Source organism: Crocodylus siamensis, chromosome 15 (assembly GCF_052110815.1).
Source record: "Crocodylus siamensis isolate JL-2025a chromosome 15, ASM5211081v1, whole genome shotgun sequence".
NCBI lineage: Eukaryota > Metazoa > Chordata > Crocodylia > Crocodylidae > Crocodylus > Crocodylus siamensis.
The window spans coordinates 40,719,459-40,737,643 of NC_143409.1; the positions used below are offsets into that span (position 1 = coordinate 40,719,459).

General features: G+C 49.6%; 1 protein-coding gene and 1 long non-coding RNA gene across 6 annotated transcripts; one reads left to right on the forward strand and one right to left on the reverse strand.

The window, feature by feature from the left end:
* Positions 1-469: 469 nt before the first annotated feature.
* LOC149852422 (uncharacterized) lies at positions 470-9,040 on the reverse strand. Of its 3 annotated transcripts, none has more exons than XR_016439312.1 (3): positions 8,806-9,006; positions 1,310-4,441; positions 470-907 (listed from the first exon to the last, which is right to left on the reverse strand). It is a non-coding gene; the product is annotated as an uncharacterized LOC149852422 (long non-coding RNA). The 3 variants fall into 3 exon arrangements; XR_016439311.1 differs by having other exon boundaries at positions 1,025-4,441; XR_016439310.1 differs by having other exon boundaries at positions 470-4,441; positions 8,806-9,040.
* Positions 9,041-13,674: 4,634 nt separating this feature from the next.
* LOC149852423 (uncharacterized) lies at positions 13,675-18,185 on the forward strand. Of its 3 annotated transcripts, none has more exons than XM_090028910.1 (5): positions 13,675-13,809; positions 14,449-14,537; positions 14,701-14,842; positions 16,104-16,298; positions 16,553-18,185. In XM_090028910.1, the coding sequence occupies exons 2-5, from the start codon at positions 14,466-14,468 to the stop codon at positions 17,680-17,682; spliced, it is 1,539 nt and encodes a 512-aa protein (XP_089885036.1). In that variant the 5' UTR covers positions 13,675-13,809; positions 14,449-14,465; the 3' UTR covers positions 17,683-18,185. The 3 variants fall into 3 exon arrangements, with proteins under 3 accessions (XP_089885036.1, XP_089885038.1, XP_089885037.1); XM_090028912.1 differs by having other exon boundaries at positions 16,556-18,185; XM_090028911.1 differs by lacking the exon at positions 13,675-13,809 and having other exon boundaries at positions 14,367-14,537.

Genomic DNA, 18,185 nt, shown 5'->3' on the forward strand with positions numbered 1-18,185 from the left:
GCCCTCAAGAACATCGTCAGAATGGTCAATAGATCTGATGATAATGAATCTAGGAAAGGAGCCAAAGAAGAGCAGGGTAATGAAGTTTATGCTCCTATCCCTGAGATGGTGTCACACACACAGTCAGTAGGTCATCTGACCCTATATAGGCTGAAATTGCAGGTCTCCAACCCTGTATAGATAGCTTTCCTGAAGTGACAAATGACATTTTCACTGCTTTGGCTCACGTACCAGACTTTCTACTAAACAGACCCATTTCTACTAAGCAAACAAACATAACAAATTTGTTTAACATTAAATACATGTTAAATGTTCTGTTATTTCAAAATTGTAAACGTGTTGATGTTGCATGTCTGTTCAACAGACAAGTGTTTTTATGTTAAACAAAGTGTTCCCCATTTAAGAATGTTGTATGCGCACATAAATGGCTTTCTGTACTACACGCTGTTAAAGCAATTTAAATATGTGCTTTGATTTTGCATTTCAATTAAGCAAACACAGGTAAGGTTTTAATGTTAAATGAAGCATTCTCTGATGTTTAAAATACAGTGTGTTATGATGTAACGCACAGTAATAATTCAAAGGCTTACTTTCAACGTTAGTGTCAACAGGACTTTAACCACCTGTAGTAAAGAACAGTGATTTTTTTTGCTTCACATGCACTCATCATGGGTTCATCATCATGGTGAAGCTTCACTGAAGCTTTTCTTATGGTCAGGAAGTCTATCAGGTTTTTTCTCATGGATTCTCTGGTGAGCTTGAAGACAGGAACATCTGATGAAGCTTTTCTAATGGTGACAGCATTCATAAGGTCGCCCTCCCACATAGACTGTGTCACGTCCACGGTCCAGCAGAGACCACTGTCCTTCAGTGAAACACCAGGCACCTGCCCACAAGTCATCAATTCCTGAAACAACAAAAATTTCCCTCTTGGTACCTGCTGCTGCGGCCACCAATTCCACTACTCTTTGTAGGCAAAGTGCTCCAAAAAATGGAGACTTTTTATGGGAATCCCACTACCAACCTGCGCAGCCAGGAACTTGAAGCTGTGGGAAGAAAGAGAGCCACTAATCTCTTCCAGCAGGCAGAGAGTGGCAGGGGCCTTCCTATTAACTGATATTCCATGTTTACTTGTCAGAAGCTGATATAAAAGGGACAGTCCTGAGCAGAGTGCTGGTAGGGATCCAAACAGCTTCTCCATTCCCAGAAGCTGCCAGGCCTCCCTTGGCCAGAATAACCCTCCTCTGTTCTTCATCCACTAAAGAGCAATCACGTGAGACTCTAGAAGCCAGAAGCCCTCTGTGCCCACCTGCAGCAGAATCCCAGTCCCCTTGGGGAAGAAAACAATCCTGCAGTCGGCTGGCAGGGCAGCGTCTGAAAAGCAGAAGAAATTTCATGCCCCCAGTGTGTGCAAGGGCATTGGTCCCCTGGGAACATAGGTGTGTTGTGGGGAGGGTCTTGGCAAGGGCAGTGAAAGGGGTCCAGAAGAGTAAGGGTGGCATTCTGTGCCCTTCCTAGTCACCCACATAGCCGTTTTGTTGCTGTTGTCTACATGGCATTTTTGGCAGTTATGCACTCGTTCCTAGACATACAGCTCTGAGTGCTTGCACAACTATGTACCTGCACACGGGCTGGGCATGCACAGTAGTAGCCAGTACCTATACACATTTTTGTTGAAAATTATGTATATATATGTGTGTGTGTGTGTGTATTTCTCTCTCTATATATATATACATATATCTATATATACACCTATATATCTATCTTCCACCACAAACCTTTCATCACACAAGAACCGTGCATGCATTACAATAAATGTACCCGTTCCTCTGGGGCCCCACACACCTACCTGTTACCCTTCTCTAACCCAATCATAGTCCCTTGGTCCAAAAAACCCCTTTTACGGTTTAAAATCTCAGTTCATTCCCTGTCCTTTTTGCTGTTGCTGTCGCTGTCACTGCCACTGCTGCTGATTCTGTCACCGACTACTTTGCTGTCATTGGGTCCAGTTATGTCTCTGTCCTCTTCACTCTCACTGTCCGCTTCCCCTCCCGTGAGGTCCTTGAACAGTCTGTGCCAAGTGTCTCTCTTCCAGGTGGAGCTGGCTGTCTTTTTTCCATCCTACACACATACCTCTTACAGACACATAATAGCCCTAGATGTCCAAAACTAGAGTCAAGGTGCCAGGAGATCTGGAGAGATTAGATACCTTTATTGTGCTGGGCCATGAGGGATTCAAGTGTAGAATGTACTAGTGGGAGGTTGATGTAGGAGATAAGTCAATGGGGGGGGGAGAGGGGATCTTTGGCCAGCAGGGAAAAGTCACACTCACACCTGCCCCTGGACACTTTTAAAGAGTAAAGATCAATAATATGACTTGCACCTTTCCTTCCACTGTCTGTGAGTCCAAGGTGGGTGGGGTAGGTGAGGGGGTCTGGGCTATGAGATGGGCGAGGTCTTGTTCTACCATGTTACTGACTTCATTTTTACGGCCTTCTCACACCTATTGTCTCCCATTCCCTTTGAACCTTACTGTCATATATTTGCATATTCACAGACCTGTATTTTGCATGTTGGCTTCTACTCAGGAGAGCACACAAACACCAACACACTCTCCCTATGCCTGAAGAAGAGTGTTTGTGCCCGAAAGCTTGCAAAGAACAATTTTTCTAACTATTTAGCTGGTCTAATAAAAGATATCACATCTACCCAAAGAACCCTGTCTTCATTTTTACTGGCAGGTCCTGAAGGCACCCACCTTTGTTTTGATCTTAGATACAAAGATAAGACTAAAAATTCAGTTTCTCTGACAATGCAACACATCCCAGCCCAGCCCTGAGGCCATTTGTGTCTTCACAGTAATGCGCACAGCACAGACTGTCCCCTCCCAGAGCTGACCAGCTCCAATTGGTACCTCTCTCTGAGCTGTTGCTCCAGCTCTTGCTCTTTTGGGCCACCAGCAGGGACTGAGTCTTTCCCAGCAGCCAGTGCTGAGCAGGATCTCTGTGATGTGGGTCTCTGCTGTGTAGCCAGAGCTGACCAGAACACATTGCTTTAGTCCAAGGATCAGCAACCTACTGAGTGAGGAGCCAGGGGGCTCTGGCAACATTTTGGCAGCAAGACGCTTCAGAGATGTTTCATGTCTCAATACCAGGGGGTTTCCCTGCACCCTGGCTGGGCTGCAGAGAAAAGTCGCAGCCATAATGGCCAGCTCTGAAGTGCTCACCCACCTGAGACCTGAGTTGGGCTGTTGGCCCACTGCTCAAAAACACTGCTGACTGCAGCAGGCACCCCCTACCCAGGCCCTAGGACAGCCATGGCCCTGCTGGTGCAGGGGAGACCCAGGCCAACCCCCTCCTCCTGCACTTCCCGCTCCAGCCTGCTGGCCTCTTGGTCCACATGCCTCCTACCCCCTGCCCACCCCCAGCACCACTGTCAGGACATGCACATGGGTGAAACAAAAAAACCTTATTACCCTCACAACCCCCCACCCCATACTTTCCCCCCTCAGCAAACAGAACCCCCACCCCAACACGCAGTGCCCTTCTACCATCCTCTCCACTCATCACCAGTAAAAAACCTGCTTCCTAAAGTGCAAACTATTTACATCAGTCTCAGTCTTTTGGTCCCAGAATAGAGGGCCATGGGGTGGGGGATGGGGGGCTAGGGGACAGAGCCCAGGGGCAGGTGCCCAGGCCTCCAGCCTTAGGCCATTCCCCCTGCAGGTCTGGGACCGCTTCTGCTTGTCAGAGGCCATTGTCAGCATACCTCTGTGGTCCTGCACCTGGCCCCTTTGCCTTTTTGGCTGCTTAGCTTTGGGATGAACAGTGGAGCTGGTTCCAGGTGGGTGGCATGGGACCCGGGGTGGGGGCCTAGCCAGGATTTACAGCAGCCAGAAGGCACTGGACGGCCTCCTCCTTGGGCCAGGTGGGGCCCTGCTGCAGGGCAGCAGGTGGAACCCATGCGCCCTGCTGGGCCCCAGACAGGGGCTGGGTAGTGAGAGGCAAGTACACAGCCACCAGACCCAGGAGGGAGTCTAGGGCCCAGCTGTCAGCATCTGCAGCCTCCAATGTCTGGGCCTGGAGGTCCACCTGCTGCCAGAGCAACTCAACATGGTCCCACTCCTGGGCCTCCATCCATGCCCAGTACTCCTGTTGGGCCTGGGCCCGTGCATCCTCTCAGGTGGTCTCCTGGACAATGTCTTCCTGCTGCCAGGCCAGCTCCTGCTCCTCCCGCACCTGTTCCTGTGCCTCCTATGTCTACTTATGCACCTCCCACTCCTTGGCCACCACCACCATTTGCTGGACCAGGAGGGTCTGAACTTGTGTGCACTGCTGGCGCAGGTGGTACATGCAGAGGGCTCCAGCAGTGGGTGGTGGCAACATTAAAGCAGCATCCCTGCTGGGGCTGGTGGGCTCTCCCCCACATTCAGATGTTGGCTCTGCAGAGGAAAGAGACAGAGACCTTTTGTGAGAGTTTGCAATACTTCAGAGATAAGATGCTCTGCATCAGGGGCCCTGCACTGCCCAGCCTCAGATCAGAGGTTGGCCATGCCTGGGTGCCCAGGGACCATGGTAAGCTGGCAAGGCAGGCCTGGGCCTAGGCAACTAACACACAAGCACCCCATCCCCACTTGCTCCCCTGGGGCTGGTGGCCCACCGAGTGCTGGCCACAGGCAGCCTGCATACCCTGCCCCCTTCCCAGGACAGGACCAGCTAGGTCTGCTGGCAGCACCTGCTGCCCTGGCTCCAGATCCCATTTCTCCTCTTCTCTCCCTGCAGGCCACCCACGGTGCTGTGCTGCCATCCAGCCCACAGTGTCTGGGCTTGTGGTGCATGGGGTTCCTAGACAACTGGAGCAAGGTGCTAGCTGTGTCCGTGCCCTCTCTACTGGAGGACTTTCCAGGAAGGCACCCTAGGGCTGGCCCCCTGACCTGGCTGCCACTGCATCCCAAGCATCCCGCTGCTTCATATGCCTTGGGTAGTGTACAATGAGCTGTTTGTGAAGGCAGAGGGGTGCCTAAACCACTGTGCCTTGCTGGTGCTAATTCTCCTGATGCCCCGGCTGCACCTGCTCTCCTGGTTTGGGACCCTGAGCTATGAGGGTGTGGTAGGCAAGCCCAGGATGCCCAGAACCTCCACTGCCACCTAGGGCCAGATTAATGCATAGGCAAACTAGGCACACTCCTAGGGCCCTAAGTGAAGAAGGGGCCCAGTTGTGCTTATTTGATATATTACCAGCAAATCGCCCACCAAGAATGATGGGAAGCAGGGGCACGACCCGGATGCACGGCTCTGTCCCCCCCGCCCACCACTCCTTGTCCAGCCCCACTCCACCCTCCTGCCACCTGGGGCCAGCCCTGCTCCACCCCGCCCCGCTGCTTCTCATTTGGCCCTTCTCTACCCCCGTGCCCCCCTCCCCTCGCTTTGGGTCCAGCCCTGCTCCCCCACCTCCCTCCCATTTTGGGTCTGACCTCACTCCCCGCCCCCCACTTCAGGTCCAACCCCACTACCCCCCACTGCTTCAGGTCTGACCTTACTAGCTCCTGCCACCTCAGCTGGCCCTGGTGGCCAAGAGAAACAATGCAGGGCAGAAAGGTCCATCCAGATGCCTAAGGCAATTCTGCTGGTAGCAGGTGGAAACAATTGACCACCTCTTTCTGGACTGCTCATAAGCCAGAGAGGTATGGAAGAAAGTCCATGTACTCCTGGTGGTGACAGGTGTCAGAACCCTGACCAGAGAAGTGGACCTCTACAGGCACTTGACCAAATAAGCAAGGGGGCCCTACAGCCCACTTCAACCAGTTTATCTCTTGCTTCAGGTATGCCTTGTGGAAAGCCAGGAACCTGCTCACAAACAGGTACTCAAAGCCCACAGTTGAGAACTATATTAAAATGGGGCTGAGCGAAATGTACTGGTACTACAGGAAGACAGAAGTGGATGACAGGAAAGAGATGGTGGACCTCATATGGAAGAGAGGGGATTGTCAGACTTTGCAGAGGCAAACCCTCCAAAGAGAACAATGAGGAGGACAATGGTGAAGATGGAAACAATGACAATGATGAATATGAATGTGTAAAAGTACTGGAAGGGTGATGGTATGAACTTTGTAACAGAACTAAAATAGTTTAACTGTTAAAGTGTGTTTTTGGTGTGTTAAGTGTACCAGTGGTTACATGCCAGGTTGTTAGAGATATTTTATAAGTATAGAAATAAATATTTTTGAAAAAAACCCCAACACACACACACAATGATCGGGAAGGATTTATCGGTGGTTGTCAAACCATGAATATGGGAGTGTGGTGATGTACCACCAGGCTGCTGACATGTGCAGCACAGCTGTGCACCTAAGATGAGCACCTCGCAGTGATAAAGCAGTTGTGTGGCTCTGCCACATTAAAGAGTAAGTTACTGCACAGTAACTGCATGTGTAGACACGCCCCCTGTGATTCTGAACTGGGCATTTACGAAGATGGAAATGTGCCATTGCAGAGAAATATCACGTTTAACAGAATGAATTGAGCTACGTCGTAGCCCTCTGTTGCTGTTTATCTGGCCTCCCTCCTTGAAAGAGCACCCACAGAATTTGCTCCCTGCTCCATATTAGTTGCGTTTCTTAGGAAAGATAAGAAAATCTGTCTTATGCAGGTCACTGATCTGTTACAATATTCAACCATCCACAGTAATTTCTGCTCATTAAAAACTAAGTAACAGCTGCTTCTAATTAGTGATGGAATTACACTTTAATTATGGGAAACTACTGTGTAATTCACACACAGGATATAATCAATAATCAGTAACAGCATTTAGTGTGAATCACTAAATATCACTGGAATTTACTAACAGAGTAGGCAGATTCTGAGATGCTTCTACAATTAAATTGCATATCTTGGGAGTTTTAGTTTAGAAACACTGCAAACTAGAGCACACACTGGATGATATGAATACACCGACAACACCAGGGAGCCAGGCAAATACAGTCAGGTGCACAGTACAAAAGCTTGACACAAAATTGCACTTGATGAAGCACGCAGAAGCCTTGTGCATGAAAATAATAGACCTGCTTGTCCACAGTCTCAGCTGTAGCTAAGGGGAGTGTTGTGGAAGTTCCTGTACATTACTTTGACTGGCCACGCTTTTGAAGGGCTTGTGTAGGAACAAGCGCAGCCAGTCTACAATACACACAGACTCACCAGGAATCATCTCCAGTCCTGTCACAGAACACCTATGAATTCAACACGTGCCTGCAGCCATACTGCTTAAGGCAAGCAAAACCTGGGGGCATCTGAACCCCAAACTTCTGAGCTTGGCCCTGCACCTAGGATGCCCGCCAAAGGATTTGAAAGCATCTGAAACCCCAGGCAGGGGTGGAGGATGTTTGCTGGTAGCAGGGCCACATCTGGTTCTTGAATGACTCACAGATTTGGAATTGATTTAGCTGATTTGACTTGAATACAAAGAATTCCACCCTGCTCCAGCTCCAACACCTGAAAAACTGTTAATGCAAAAAGGGAGTGGATTCTCCTCCTCCACCTACTGCTTTCTGTGACTTAGTCTTAAGGCTAAGGTGACAGCATGCTGAAAAAGCAGGTGCATTTGTGGGTGTTCAGAGACTCAAACTGGACCCCCACTCCCTTCCAGGCCACACATGCTGCCCCTCCCTCCTCTCTGATCTGCCCCCTCCAGCCCCAGGTGCATCAGGGAGCAGGTCCCAGGTCCCAGGACCCAGTGAGCGGGCAGCAGCTGCAGCTGGGGTCATTCTGCATCCCCAGATCACCTCCATGCACGGGGATAAGCAAGTAGCAAACTGAGCCAGAGGTTGTCTCCTTTCACCAGACACCTCCTCCACCTTACACAGAGATAGGAACTGCCACTGGGGTTGGATCATGATCTCTCTGGAATGGCTTTGCCTGATCATCCCTCATTTCCCCAGCTGTATCCCAGGTTTCAACCTTGGAGCTGATACCAGCAGAAGCTGAGGGAATAGAAAAGGGAGCACTGATCCCTCCTGCAGATGTGATCACAACAAGGACACAGGTCGCCAGAGGCAGTAAGAACTGAGTCTGGGGTGGGAGGTCCATGTGTGATGGGAAACCCTGTCCTGCCCTCCCCAGTACTTTCCCTGAGGTCTCTCTCCATCACCTGAAGTCTGTAGTTCAGGAAATGATGCCAGTGGAGGGGAGGGGGCTTCCCTGTGGGGCTGGTTCCAGCCACTGGAGAAAGTTGCCCATGGGATGAGTACAGAGGGGCTTTAATGAAAGTCTTTTCTAGCACAGACTCTGCTGGGGGAGCAGCAGCTGCTTAGCCTGGACTCCTGTGTCACTATGAAGGAACCTGGCAGGGGAAATACTATGACCACTAAAGCTGTTTTCCTAGTTGCAGGGGAAAACCACTTCCTTGACAGGGGGTGACAGACTGAGATAATACATAGTTAGCCTCCCTCTTTCACTTCCCATTGGAAGATCTCAGCTACGCTAACTTTATGGAAATGGGAGACTCCTCCATAGCTTGCTCCTGCGGCCATATGGCTGAGGGCGAGTGAAACTCAGGGGCGCCCAAACCCCAAGTCTCTGGGCTTGGACCTGCATGTAGGATGCCCGCCAAAGGATTTGGAAGCGTCTGAAGCCCCAGGCAGGGGTGGAGGATGTTTGCCGGTAGCAGGGCCACATCTGGGTCTTGAATGACTCATGGATTTGGAATTCATTTGGCTGACTTGGCTTGGATCAGGAACATTTTTCCTTTAAAAAAAGCAGTAGCTGAAGTGGGTTCTTCTAACAGCCCTAATCACTAACAATTCAAACTCACAAGTTATGCCGTTTCTGAGCCAGTCTTTTCCTCTGCTGCCATCTCCCGCCAGCCACTGCTGCTCTCTGCTTGCCCAGCCCCTTCCTGTGTATCTCCCTGTTATCCCGGCTGCAACACACACAGGGATGGGGATCCTGTCCAGCTGGAAGCAATCTTTCCAGAGCTGGGCATAGAAGCCAGGTGTCCTGGCTCCCAGCCGCAAAAGACCTCCACCTCTGGGTGTCTGGGAGTCTGAGCTTTGTCTTCAGCACAGACCGGCTGTTTCCTTAGCCAGAGCTCAGTTGTCCGTGTGTCATACAGACCCTGGGAAGGGCCCCAGCCAAAAGCACATACTGGGCAAGGAGACTCCCCCCTCTGAGTTCCCTGGTTGCCCCCTTTGTTTGCACAGCAGCTGGGCAGGAAGCCCCAGCAGGAATGTTTTCTCTTACCGTGTGCCTGGAGACGGGTGTTTGTGTCTGAAAACTTGCAAAGAACAATTTTTCCAAGCATTTAGTGGGTCTAATAAAAGATATCACATCTACCCAAAGAATCGTGTTTCCCTTACCCAGGGACTTAGAGTATTTCAGCCCCCCTCCCCCATTTTTGCAGTGATGGGCACTGGCTGTGGGCAATACATCTATCCCTGGAGCCCAGCTAGGGCTGGAGCCTCTGCCCCCCTGCTGAGTGAACCAAGCCCAGCCCTTGCATGGGAGGACTCCTGGCTCCTCCCGATAAACCGATTCTTCCTAGGAAGGGAAGGGTTCATAACTGCAGCCCAGCACTGAAGCCACAGACTGACTGCTGAAGCAGCAGTGCCTGCTCCAAATCCCTTCCTCCCACAGCTTGTTCTCTGCTGCTTTGAAGGTTGCAACCCAGCACATGGACTGCTCCAGCCCCACAGAGAGTAGGGAGGGGGGTCATGAGTTATAATATTGTTTCCAGAATTATTTAAAAAAATCAAGAGAATGGCTTAATTGCAAGATTTTAAAGCCATCTCACACAGAGCTGGTTTTATTTGCCACCTGGGTCTTGAGCTGTTACATAGCCATGCTCTGGTCTGCAGCCATGCACGTGAGACACCTGGATTTGTAGATGGCAGGCAGCTTTTGGCACATCCATGGATCTGTTTGGCAGTGCTGGAACTGCCAGGGAGATGGGGGAATGGGTAAGTGTGGGACTGGCAGAGGGAGTAGGAGGAGACAGAGGGATATAAGGAAGGAAGCAGAAGCCCATTGTGCCAGGTTTGTTTTAGGGTCCTTGAGTTCCCATTGTGGGTCCTAGAGAGGGAGCAAGGGTGGAAGTGGGATGGGCAAGTGCCGGTGTGCACTTGAGAAAAAGAGCAGTCCCTGCTACAGAGGAAGGGGGTGTGACTGACCCAGAAATACAGGATGGGAATTAGAGTTTGAGTCCCAATGCAGACATTTTGGCAAATCAAAATCTCCCAGATTTTTTTTTTGTTGGCAAAAACAAACACACACACACACACACATACATCTCACTATATATATCACTATACCTCTACCAACCTGCTTTGTGACTGCTGTGGTTCACGTGACAATCCAAAACACATCTTTACAGTTCCACCATTGGGGGAGTGTTTGTAACCACTGGGCTTTACAGGAGGATGTCTGTTGGCAGAAGGGTGTTCTGAGGGGTTGGAGGCTGCCTGTTTAGGGTTAGGGTTTGAGGTTCTTTAATCAAGGGGGAGCAGACTGCCAAGTCAGGTTGTGCCTTCTCCACCTCTCCAAGTCATCGGACCCAGGCCTCGTCCATATCCTGAGGTTGCTGCCACACTATGGTGGCAGTGTACCTTGGTAGAGACATGATGCCTTCTGGAAGGAGACTTACAGCTGCTTCAGCTACCCTGGTCCCCTGAACAGCAGCGACTCACTGTTGCTATGGTTTTCCCTATCTGAAGAGCTTTAAAAAAAAAAAATTGTAACTGAGGCCAAATTAGCCAAAACTAATTTCAAATCCAAGAGTCCAGAACCGTAAGTGGCTTTATGACCAGCAAACATCCTCCACCCACACCTGGGGCTTCAGCTGTTTCCAAATCCTTTGGTGGGCATCCTACTTGCAGGCCCAAGCCCAGAGGCTTGGGGTTTGGGTGCCCCTGAGTTTTGCTTGCCCTTAGCCATAAGGCCCTTGGAGTAAGCAAGGCAGGAGACTGAAGAGCCTCCATCAGACAGGAAAAACAGTTAAAATCCAGCTCATTATGTGTCTCCAAGTTCAGCTTTGGTGTGCTAAAATAAGGTGCTTGGCTCCAGCAGAGTAAGCCACAAAAAAAAGGGTTGAATGTCTGGGCTGCCTATACTGTTAATGGGGAGAGCTGGACACTTCCAACCACTGGTCCACGGGAGACTGAGCAGGGAGCTACCTGGACCCAGCACAGGTATGGCTGAACCGCTGCCCTTCTCTGCAGTTGCTCTCAGCACTCAGCTCCAAAATCCTTAGTCTCCCTAACAATGATCACTTCTTGCAACTTAGGTACCGAAATTCTGCCTCAACTCTAGGCACCTAGTTTACCAGAGTGGGTTTGACCTTTAGTCTACAACAGGTTTAGAGTCTGTTGGTAGATAACCAGCTCCATATGAGCTTCTCATGTGATGCTGTGAGTAAGAGTGCTACCTCTATCCTGGGATATACAAATTTGGCAGTATCAAATGGAAGTCCTATTGCCTCTACATATAGCACTGGTGGAACCTCTTCTGGGATCCTGGGCCCTGCCTTGGCATCCCCATTTTGAAAAGGTGATTGGAAAATTGCTGAGAGTCCAAGGAAAGCTGCAAGAATGATGCACGGATTGGAAACCCCAACTTGGGAGCCAAGGATGAAGAACCCTACCATTAATACCATGTCTTTGAGCCCTACAGTCATTTCCCTCTCCTGACCTTGCACCCTACAAAACCCTCTCATTGCACTATGCTGTTAGCTCCCTGTGCTTTGCAGAGTGATGTTGGATCTGTATTAGACTCACTGAGTGGCTGAAAACTGAAGAAGAATCATCTGTATGCAACACCATGCAGTAGTTCTGGTGGACATATAACCCCAAGAAAAAAGAGAAATTCTGGTAATTAATATGAAACAATGTATCCTAAGCATCTGGGACTTTTCAGTGCATCGAGATAGAGCTAAATTATATAATAAAATTCCTTGATTATGAAAAACAATATTAGTAAGGTTAGAATCTGCAAATTAGAGGTGAAGCTAGAAGATAAACCTTTTGGGATAGCTATCTTCTCTTTTCTATGCTTAGACAGGGCCCAGCAAAATGACTTTTAGTGTACATGTACCCTGATGAGAAGGTGCTCTGAGAAGAGATGCCCTCTTTCAAAATGGCCACAGTGCCCCATTGTTCGTAATGGAAATGAAGTCTTATTGCCCTCAGGAAAAAGCAATGGCTCTAGCCTCATAGGCTCAATCTAGTGAGAACAATAAAGAGATCACACCATTTTGCAAGGTCAGGCTTCAGGGCATTTTCTGTAGTGAAACGTGTTTCACCTTCACAGTCATGAAGAACAAAAGAAAAGAGAGCCAATAATCTGAAAATGAAGTAGTTCTGAGACAGCCAAAACAGAAGACTTCATTGCACTTCTCCGAGGGAATTTGGTATAATTTGATATAATTGTAACTAAACAATTAATTGAGGGAGTTGATATAATTGTAACTAAACAAGTAATATTATACTACAGCAGTTCTAATTATCCTCAGAATAATCTTCACTCCATCCTGGAGTAATGCTAGATCATAACATTATAACTAATTTCAGCAGAAAGGCTTTATAGTCCCTGATCAAATGGCATGTATTTCTGAAGACAGCTGACTTTCAGATTTCCTTTACAGTATGTGCCCTCATATAGGGCAGAGTTAAGGTTGCATGGGTACCTTAATTGCATATTTCCATACCATACCATACTGGCATTTCTGTAAAATTAACCCTCATTTTGAGCATCCTGGTTTTGTAACATGAACTTTTGGGATAAGTACAACATCCCTTCAGTGTTTTATACTAAAATTACTTATATGCATACACTTAGCTGCAATTTAACTTTGTTTTTAATCTAGGAATTTTCTTCTTTGTTTGTTTTACATTGTTAAAATGTTCATAAGGGACACTAAACAAAAAAAAGTCACCGCATTATTTTTTTCCCCTAATTTAAGAATATGAAATAGCAGTCTTTAAAAAAACCATATTAATTTAGTGGGGCTAGATTTACATTTGCCCTGTGGCTGCTTTACCACTTCTTTCCCCCCTGCCATCACTTCTGCCGGCAGCCTAGCAGCAGTTCAAGTAAAAACAGCAAGAGATGGCAGAAAGCTTTGCAAGGGACAACCCCTCCTCCAGGGGCAAAGGCAGGAGAGACTGGATGGCAGCTCTATGCTGAAGAGCAGCTTGGATTCAACTTTGCAGGATGGGAAGGGAAACAGTGGCTGCTTTAGCAAAAGGTGAAATCGCAGGTTTGGTGCTGGTAATCTCACGATGTAGAAAAATGTAAACTCCTGAATCTTGTTGGATTCCCAACACTGACAACTCTGCAGCTGTCTCAGACCTCTCTGCCCAGCACAGTGACCCTGGGCATCACCACTGCCCCTGTCATACCTGTGTAGCCTGGACATGGGTCCAGGTAAAGGCTGGATCCTCCCTGCCTTCATTTCCCAGGACATATTACCTGGGGGAGGGCAGGCTCCCCACCGCCTGCACACACCAGCTCTGGGCACCGAGGAGGGGAGCTCAGGGGTGGAACCACATTGCCTGCTGCCACCAGAGGGATGTGGTTATTGCTATGGGAGGGGACCTGTGTTCTCTGTCTCTGGTCAGCATGGGGTTAAGGGGGGAAGAGTGGAGCTTCCTGAATCAGATGCTTGTGCTGCTGCTGCCTCCATTGTGAGCAGGGAGCTCAGGATGAGAAGCTGTTGTTGCCCCAGCAGGATCTGTGGTGGGAGATGCTGACATTTGCTGGTGGCTGGAAGCAGCCCCCTAGGGCAGCCAACTCCTGACACCAACTCCTGAGCTGGGGACTCCAGGTAAAGGAGAGAGCCTTTGGGGAAAGTGCTGGGGACTGGCAGGACAGGGTCTCTCTGTACACATGGCCCCTCTGAATCCATCTCTGCTCCCTGAGCAGAGTCCCAGAGCTGCTGCCCTTGCTGACACACAGACTCTCACTCCTGGGAGCACAGGGAGGAGCTATTCTGGTTGCAAGAATGAGATGTGGAGTCCAAGAAGTGGAAGAAGACAGAAACTGGGAGAGGTAGACTGGATGAGACAGCAGGAGCAGTCACTGGGGAGGGAGGTGACCTGCTCCAGTCCTGCCCAGACTGTCGTGTGACCAAGGTGAGGAGCAGAGAGAGGAAGAGCCAGTCCCTGCTCCTGCCTGGTCCTTGTGCTGCTGAGGGAAGCAGCTGCCCTTAGGGACAGTGTTGAGGAGCTTCATGCTGCTTTTTTCTGGCTCTGGGAGGGGGAAACTGCAGGGGAGGGGAGTTAAAAATGTTGGGTGGGTTTAATCTTAGTGGGAGGGGTCAGGTCTGAGCTGTAATGCAGGGATCAAGTATTTCCCCAAAGTTGCAGACTAGAGCTTCTGTCTGCAGGGAGAGAGCCTTGGGGGGCTGGAGGGAGCTAGGTGCAAAGCTGATTGCAGCCCACACTGGTTTTCCTTGCCCTGACAGGCTGTAGAGGGACCTCCATGACCCACTGCTGGTCAACCCATCCTCCCAGGGCTCAGGGAGAGGAAATGGCTGCAGCCAAGCTAGCTCAGGTAAGTGATTGTCGCAGAGCTGATGGGGTGAGGGGGAGGGGGGCTGTGCTGGAGAGTGCCTGCTTCTTGGCTGTGCCTAAGGGCAGTGAGATCCATTCATACTGTGCCTGTGGCTGAGCTGATGCTGTGGGGGCAGGTAATGAGTGGAAGATGCTTATTTCAGGTACCAGAGGCCTATGAAGAGGTGATTGTCTTTTCCACCGAGGAGGAGGAGGAGGAGGAGGGGGAGGAAGAGGAGGAGGAAGACCCCAGTTGGGGACTGGAAGCAGGAAAACCAATTAAAACTGAATCCAGACAAGACAGAGGTGATGGTGGTGGGCAGATCACTTGATGTGGGGGGATTGGGGCATCTGTCATTGATGAGGGTCAGTCTTCCCTTACCACTCAGGTCTGCAGCCTTCGGGCACTCTTGGATCCTCTGCTGCACTTGGATCTGAGTCTGGACTGGTACCCAAAAGCTTTCAAGGCACAATTCAAGGTGCTGTTTTTTGACTTATAAGCCCTAAAGAGTCTGGCTGTACCTACCTAAGGGGCCACTTTCTTCCTTATGCCCCACTGTGATCAGAACTGTACCTAGACTCCCGGCGGCCACGGGTGAACTTTCATTATCGGGCCCCCTTTTGCCAGAGATAATGATAATAATAATAAAAATTACAATTTTTGGTTTGCCCATTCCTGTGTCCAGCCCTAACTGTGATCCCTAAAGTCAGCCAAGAGCAACCTTTGGCAAGTACCAACAATAGCCCAAGTTTGCTTGGTGAAAATGTATGAGAGGTTGTTCCTTCCAGTTGCTCCTCAGCTCAGGAACTCCCCCCATCTTGAGACCCCGCCAGAGCTGGACAGAAGCACAACAAGACCTTCCTACATGGGCAGACTTTAAGCTAGACTGAGATATTGTTTGGGCATCTCTGTTTTATGCTGATATTCTAATTCCCTTTTAAGCTTTTGTGGTCTCTTGCCGCTCCCCTGTTTTGTAAGTTATTCTGTTCTTTTATTGTAAGCCACCCCAAACATTAGTTGGGATGAGTGGCATATAAATCGAACACGCACACACCCACACATGCTCACCCTCTCAGTTCCCTTCAGGAAGTGCTATGGTTAGCCCCTGTAGTTCTTGTTACCTCCTGCTCTGCTGCTTGATACGCTCCCTCCTTGAGCCCAGCCTTAAGCGAAATAAGCTACTCAGGATGGACTGTGTTCATTCACTCTTGAGCTTCCTTGTGATTCTTGACTTTACTTCACTCTTCTCTTTTCTTAAACAGTAAATACAGAGCATCTCCCTTTCTGGCTGGCATCTCTTCCCTCTGGGACATGGAGCTGCTGGCTTAATATTTTAAGAACATCTTTGATGCTGGGTATCTGGCTGTGTGCTCCCAGCACAGATGTGGAGAATTAAGTCCGCCATCAGCAGAATGCCTGGTGGTTTTGAGCATCTAGAGAGCCTGCCCTGGGGTTTTGCTGCTTTCAAGTGGACTGAGGCTGAAGTGGCTGGAATAATGTCCTTAGCACATTTCCCCCGAGTCTGCAATCCACTGCGAACTCACCTGTTTCTTTGCCCATGCGCAGAGTTTCCAACTTACACAGCTGATTTCCTTGCACGACTGGAGCGAGGGGAAGAGGCCTGGGTGCCAGACATCCACAGTTCTGAAGAAAGCGGTGATGAGGAACCAGTTGGACGACTCCTGAAACTGGGATCAACAATAAAAACATACTGGAATTACTACAAACTGAGCTCCCCCAGTTCAACCTCATCACAGCCAGGTCAGGATTGTGCCCAGCTAATGTTGTGGGTCCCCTCCAGTCCTGACTGATTCCTTGCTCTGGCTCTTCACATGGGATGTGGAGACAGAATGGCTCCCAGCCTCTCTGTCCTCTGGCAAGGGTGTGGGAATGATTGCCTGATTATTCCATCTCCCCAGCACTTGTTCTTTCCTTCTTTCTCTATTCCTCCCTCTGAGGTTCTCTCTTCTCTAGCAGAGAGAATGATTTCCCTCTGGGTGCTCTCTCTGTCCCAGCAGGTGATGGGACAGCAAGTGAGGATGAGGAGGAGAGTCCCCAGAAAGAAGATCCGGAGCAGCTGGAACCACATGGGATGTTATGGGGACGAGCTAAAGGGGATGACTCTCCGGCATGTGCAAAACAGTACAGGACAGAGAGGCAGCAGAAAAACCAACCAGCAAAGAAACTGCCCCAGTCTGGTGCTAATGGGAAAGAGCACAAAAACCTCAATATCAAGACACAGCAAGGGGTGCACCCAGGACAGCAGAAACATGTGTGTACTGAGTGTGAGAAAACCTTCAGCAGGGGCTCCTCCCTCAATAGACACCTGAAAACCCACACGGGAGAGAAACCCTATCAGTGCCCTGAGTGTGAGAAAAGCTACGCTTCCAAATCCAGCCTCGTGGTCCACCAGAGAATCCACTCTGGGGAGCGACCCTTTGTATGCTCCAACTGCGGGAAGAGCTTCATGTCAAACAAGTCCTTAAGAAAGCATCTTAAAATTCATAAGGCAGAAAGCAACCACCATTGCCCTGACTGCAGGAAAAGCTTCACAGACAGCTCCTCCTATGATATTCATCGGTTGATCCACCTGGGGCTACTACCCTACCAGTGCCTGGAGTGTGGGAAAGTCTTCCTTGAACACTCATCTCTGACCAAGCATCAGAAGAAACATGGAGAACAGAAATCTTGTCCATGCCCTGAATGTGGGGAAAGCTGCAATGATCACTCAGCCCTGGTCACGCACAGGAGAACTCATGGGGACTACAAGCCCTATAAATGCCCCCACTGTGGAAGATGCTTCAGGGACCGCTCAACCCTTGTTCGACATATAAGGATCCACACTGGGGAGAAACCCTATAAGTGCCCTTATTGTGGGAAGACCTTCCGGGCCAGCTCAACCCTCACCATCCATCGGAGACTCCACACGGGAGACAAACCCTATCAATGCCCTGAGTGTGAGAAGGACTTCAGGTCCAGTACAGGCCTCACAAAACACCGGAGAACTCACCTGAAAAAGAAATTACCCCACCATTATCTTCATGCACCAGTCCAAAAGCCAGTAGGAGTTGATCCCAAGCTGACTGATGACTCTGCTTCCAGCTCTTCTTGGCTTACCGACCCCGGGCAGAAGAGATTCCCATGACGGGTTCATTGCCACAGAGCAGCTGGCTTTTTCTGCCTCCTGACCACTTGGCGGGGGAACAAAGAGAATCCCATGAGCTCTGTTTCCCTGGACTGGCATTGCATCCCCATGCTCTGCTTCCATTTCATGAAGACATAGACAAAGAATCATGGTCCAGGATTTACACTTTCTCAACAGCAATGTAGGAGCAGAAAGGACCATCAAAATCAGTCCTCTGACATAGGAAGTAAGCTTAGAAGTAAGGTTACCTGCCTGGAAAGATTGGGAACTGCAGTAATAGGTGTTAAAGCAATAAAAATCCACAAGAACATCTCCTTCAGGCCCCACCCCCCTCCCTCCCCCATGCACCCATAAGCCATCAAATACCCCTTAACATCTCTGAGCAGAGACACATCGTTAGCTATGTTAGTCTGAAGTCAGGAAGAAGGCATGGTAGAGATGCACCTAATACACGAACTGGGATACATAAGTTTTTCTGAGCAAGAGCTCACTTCATTAGATGC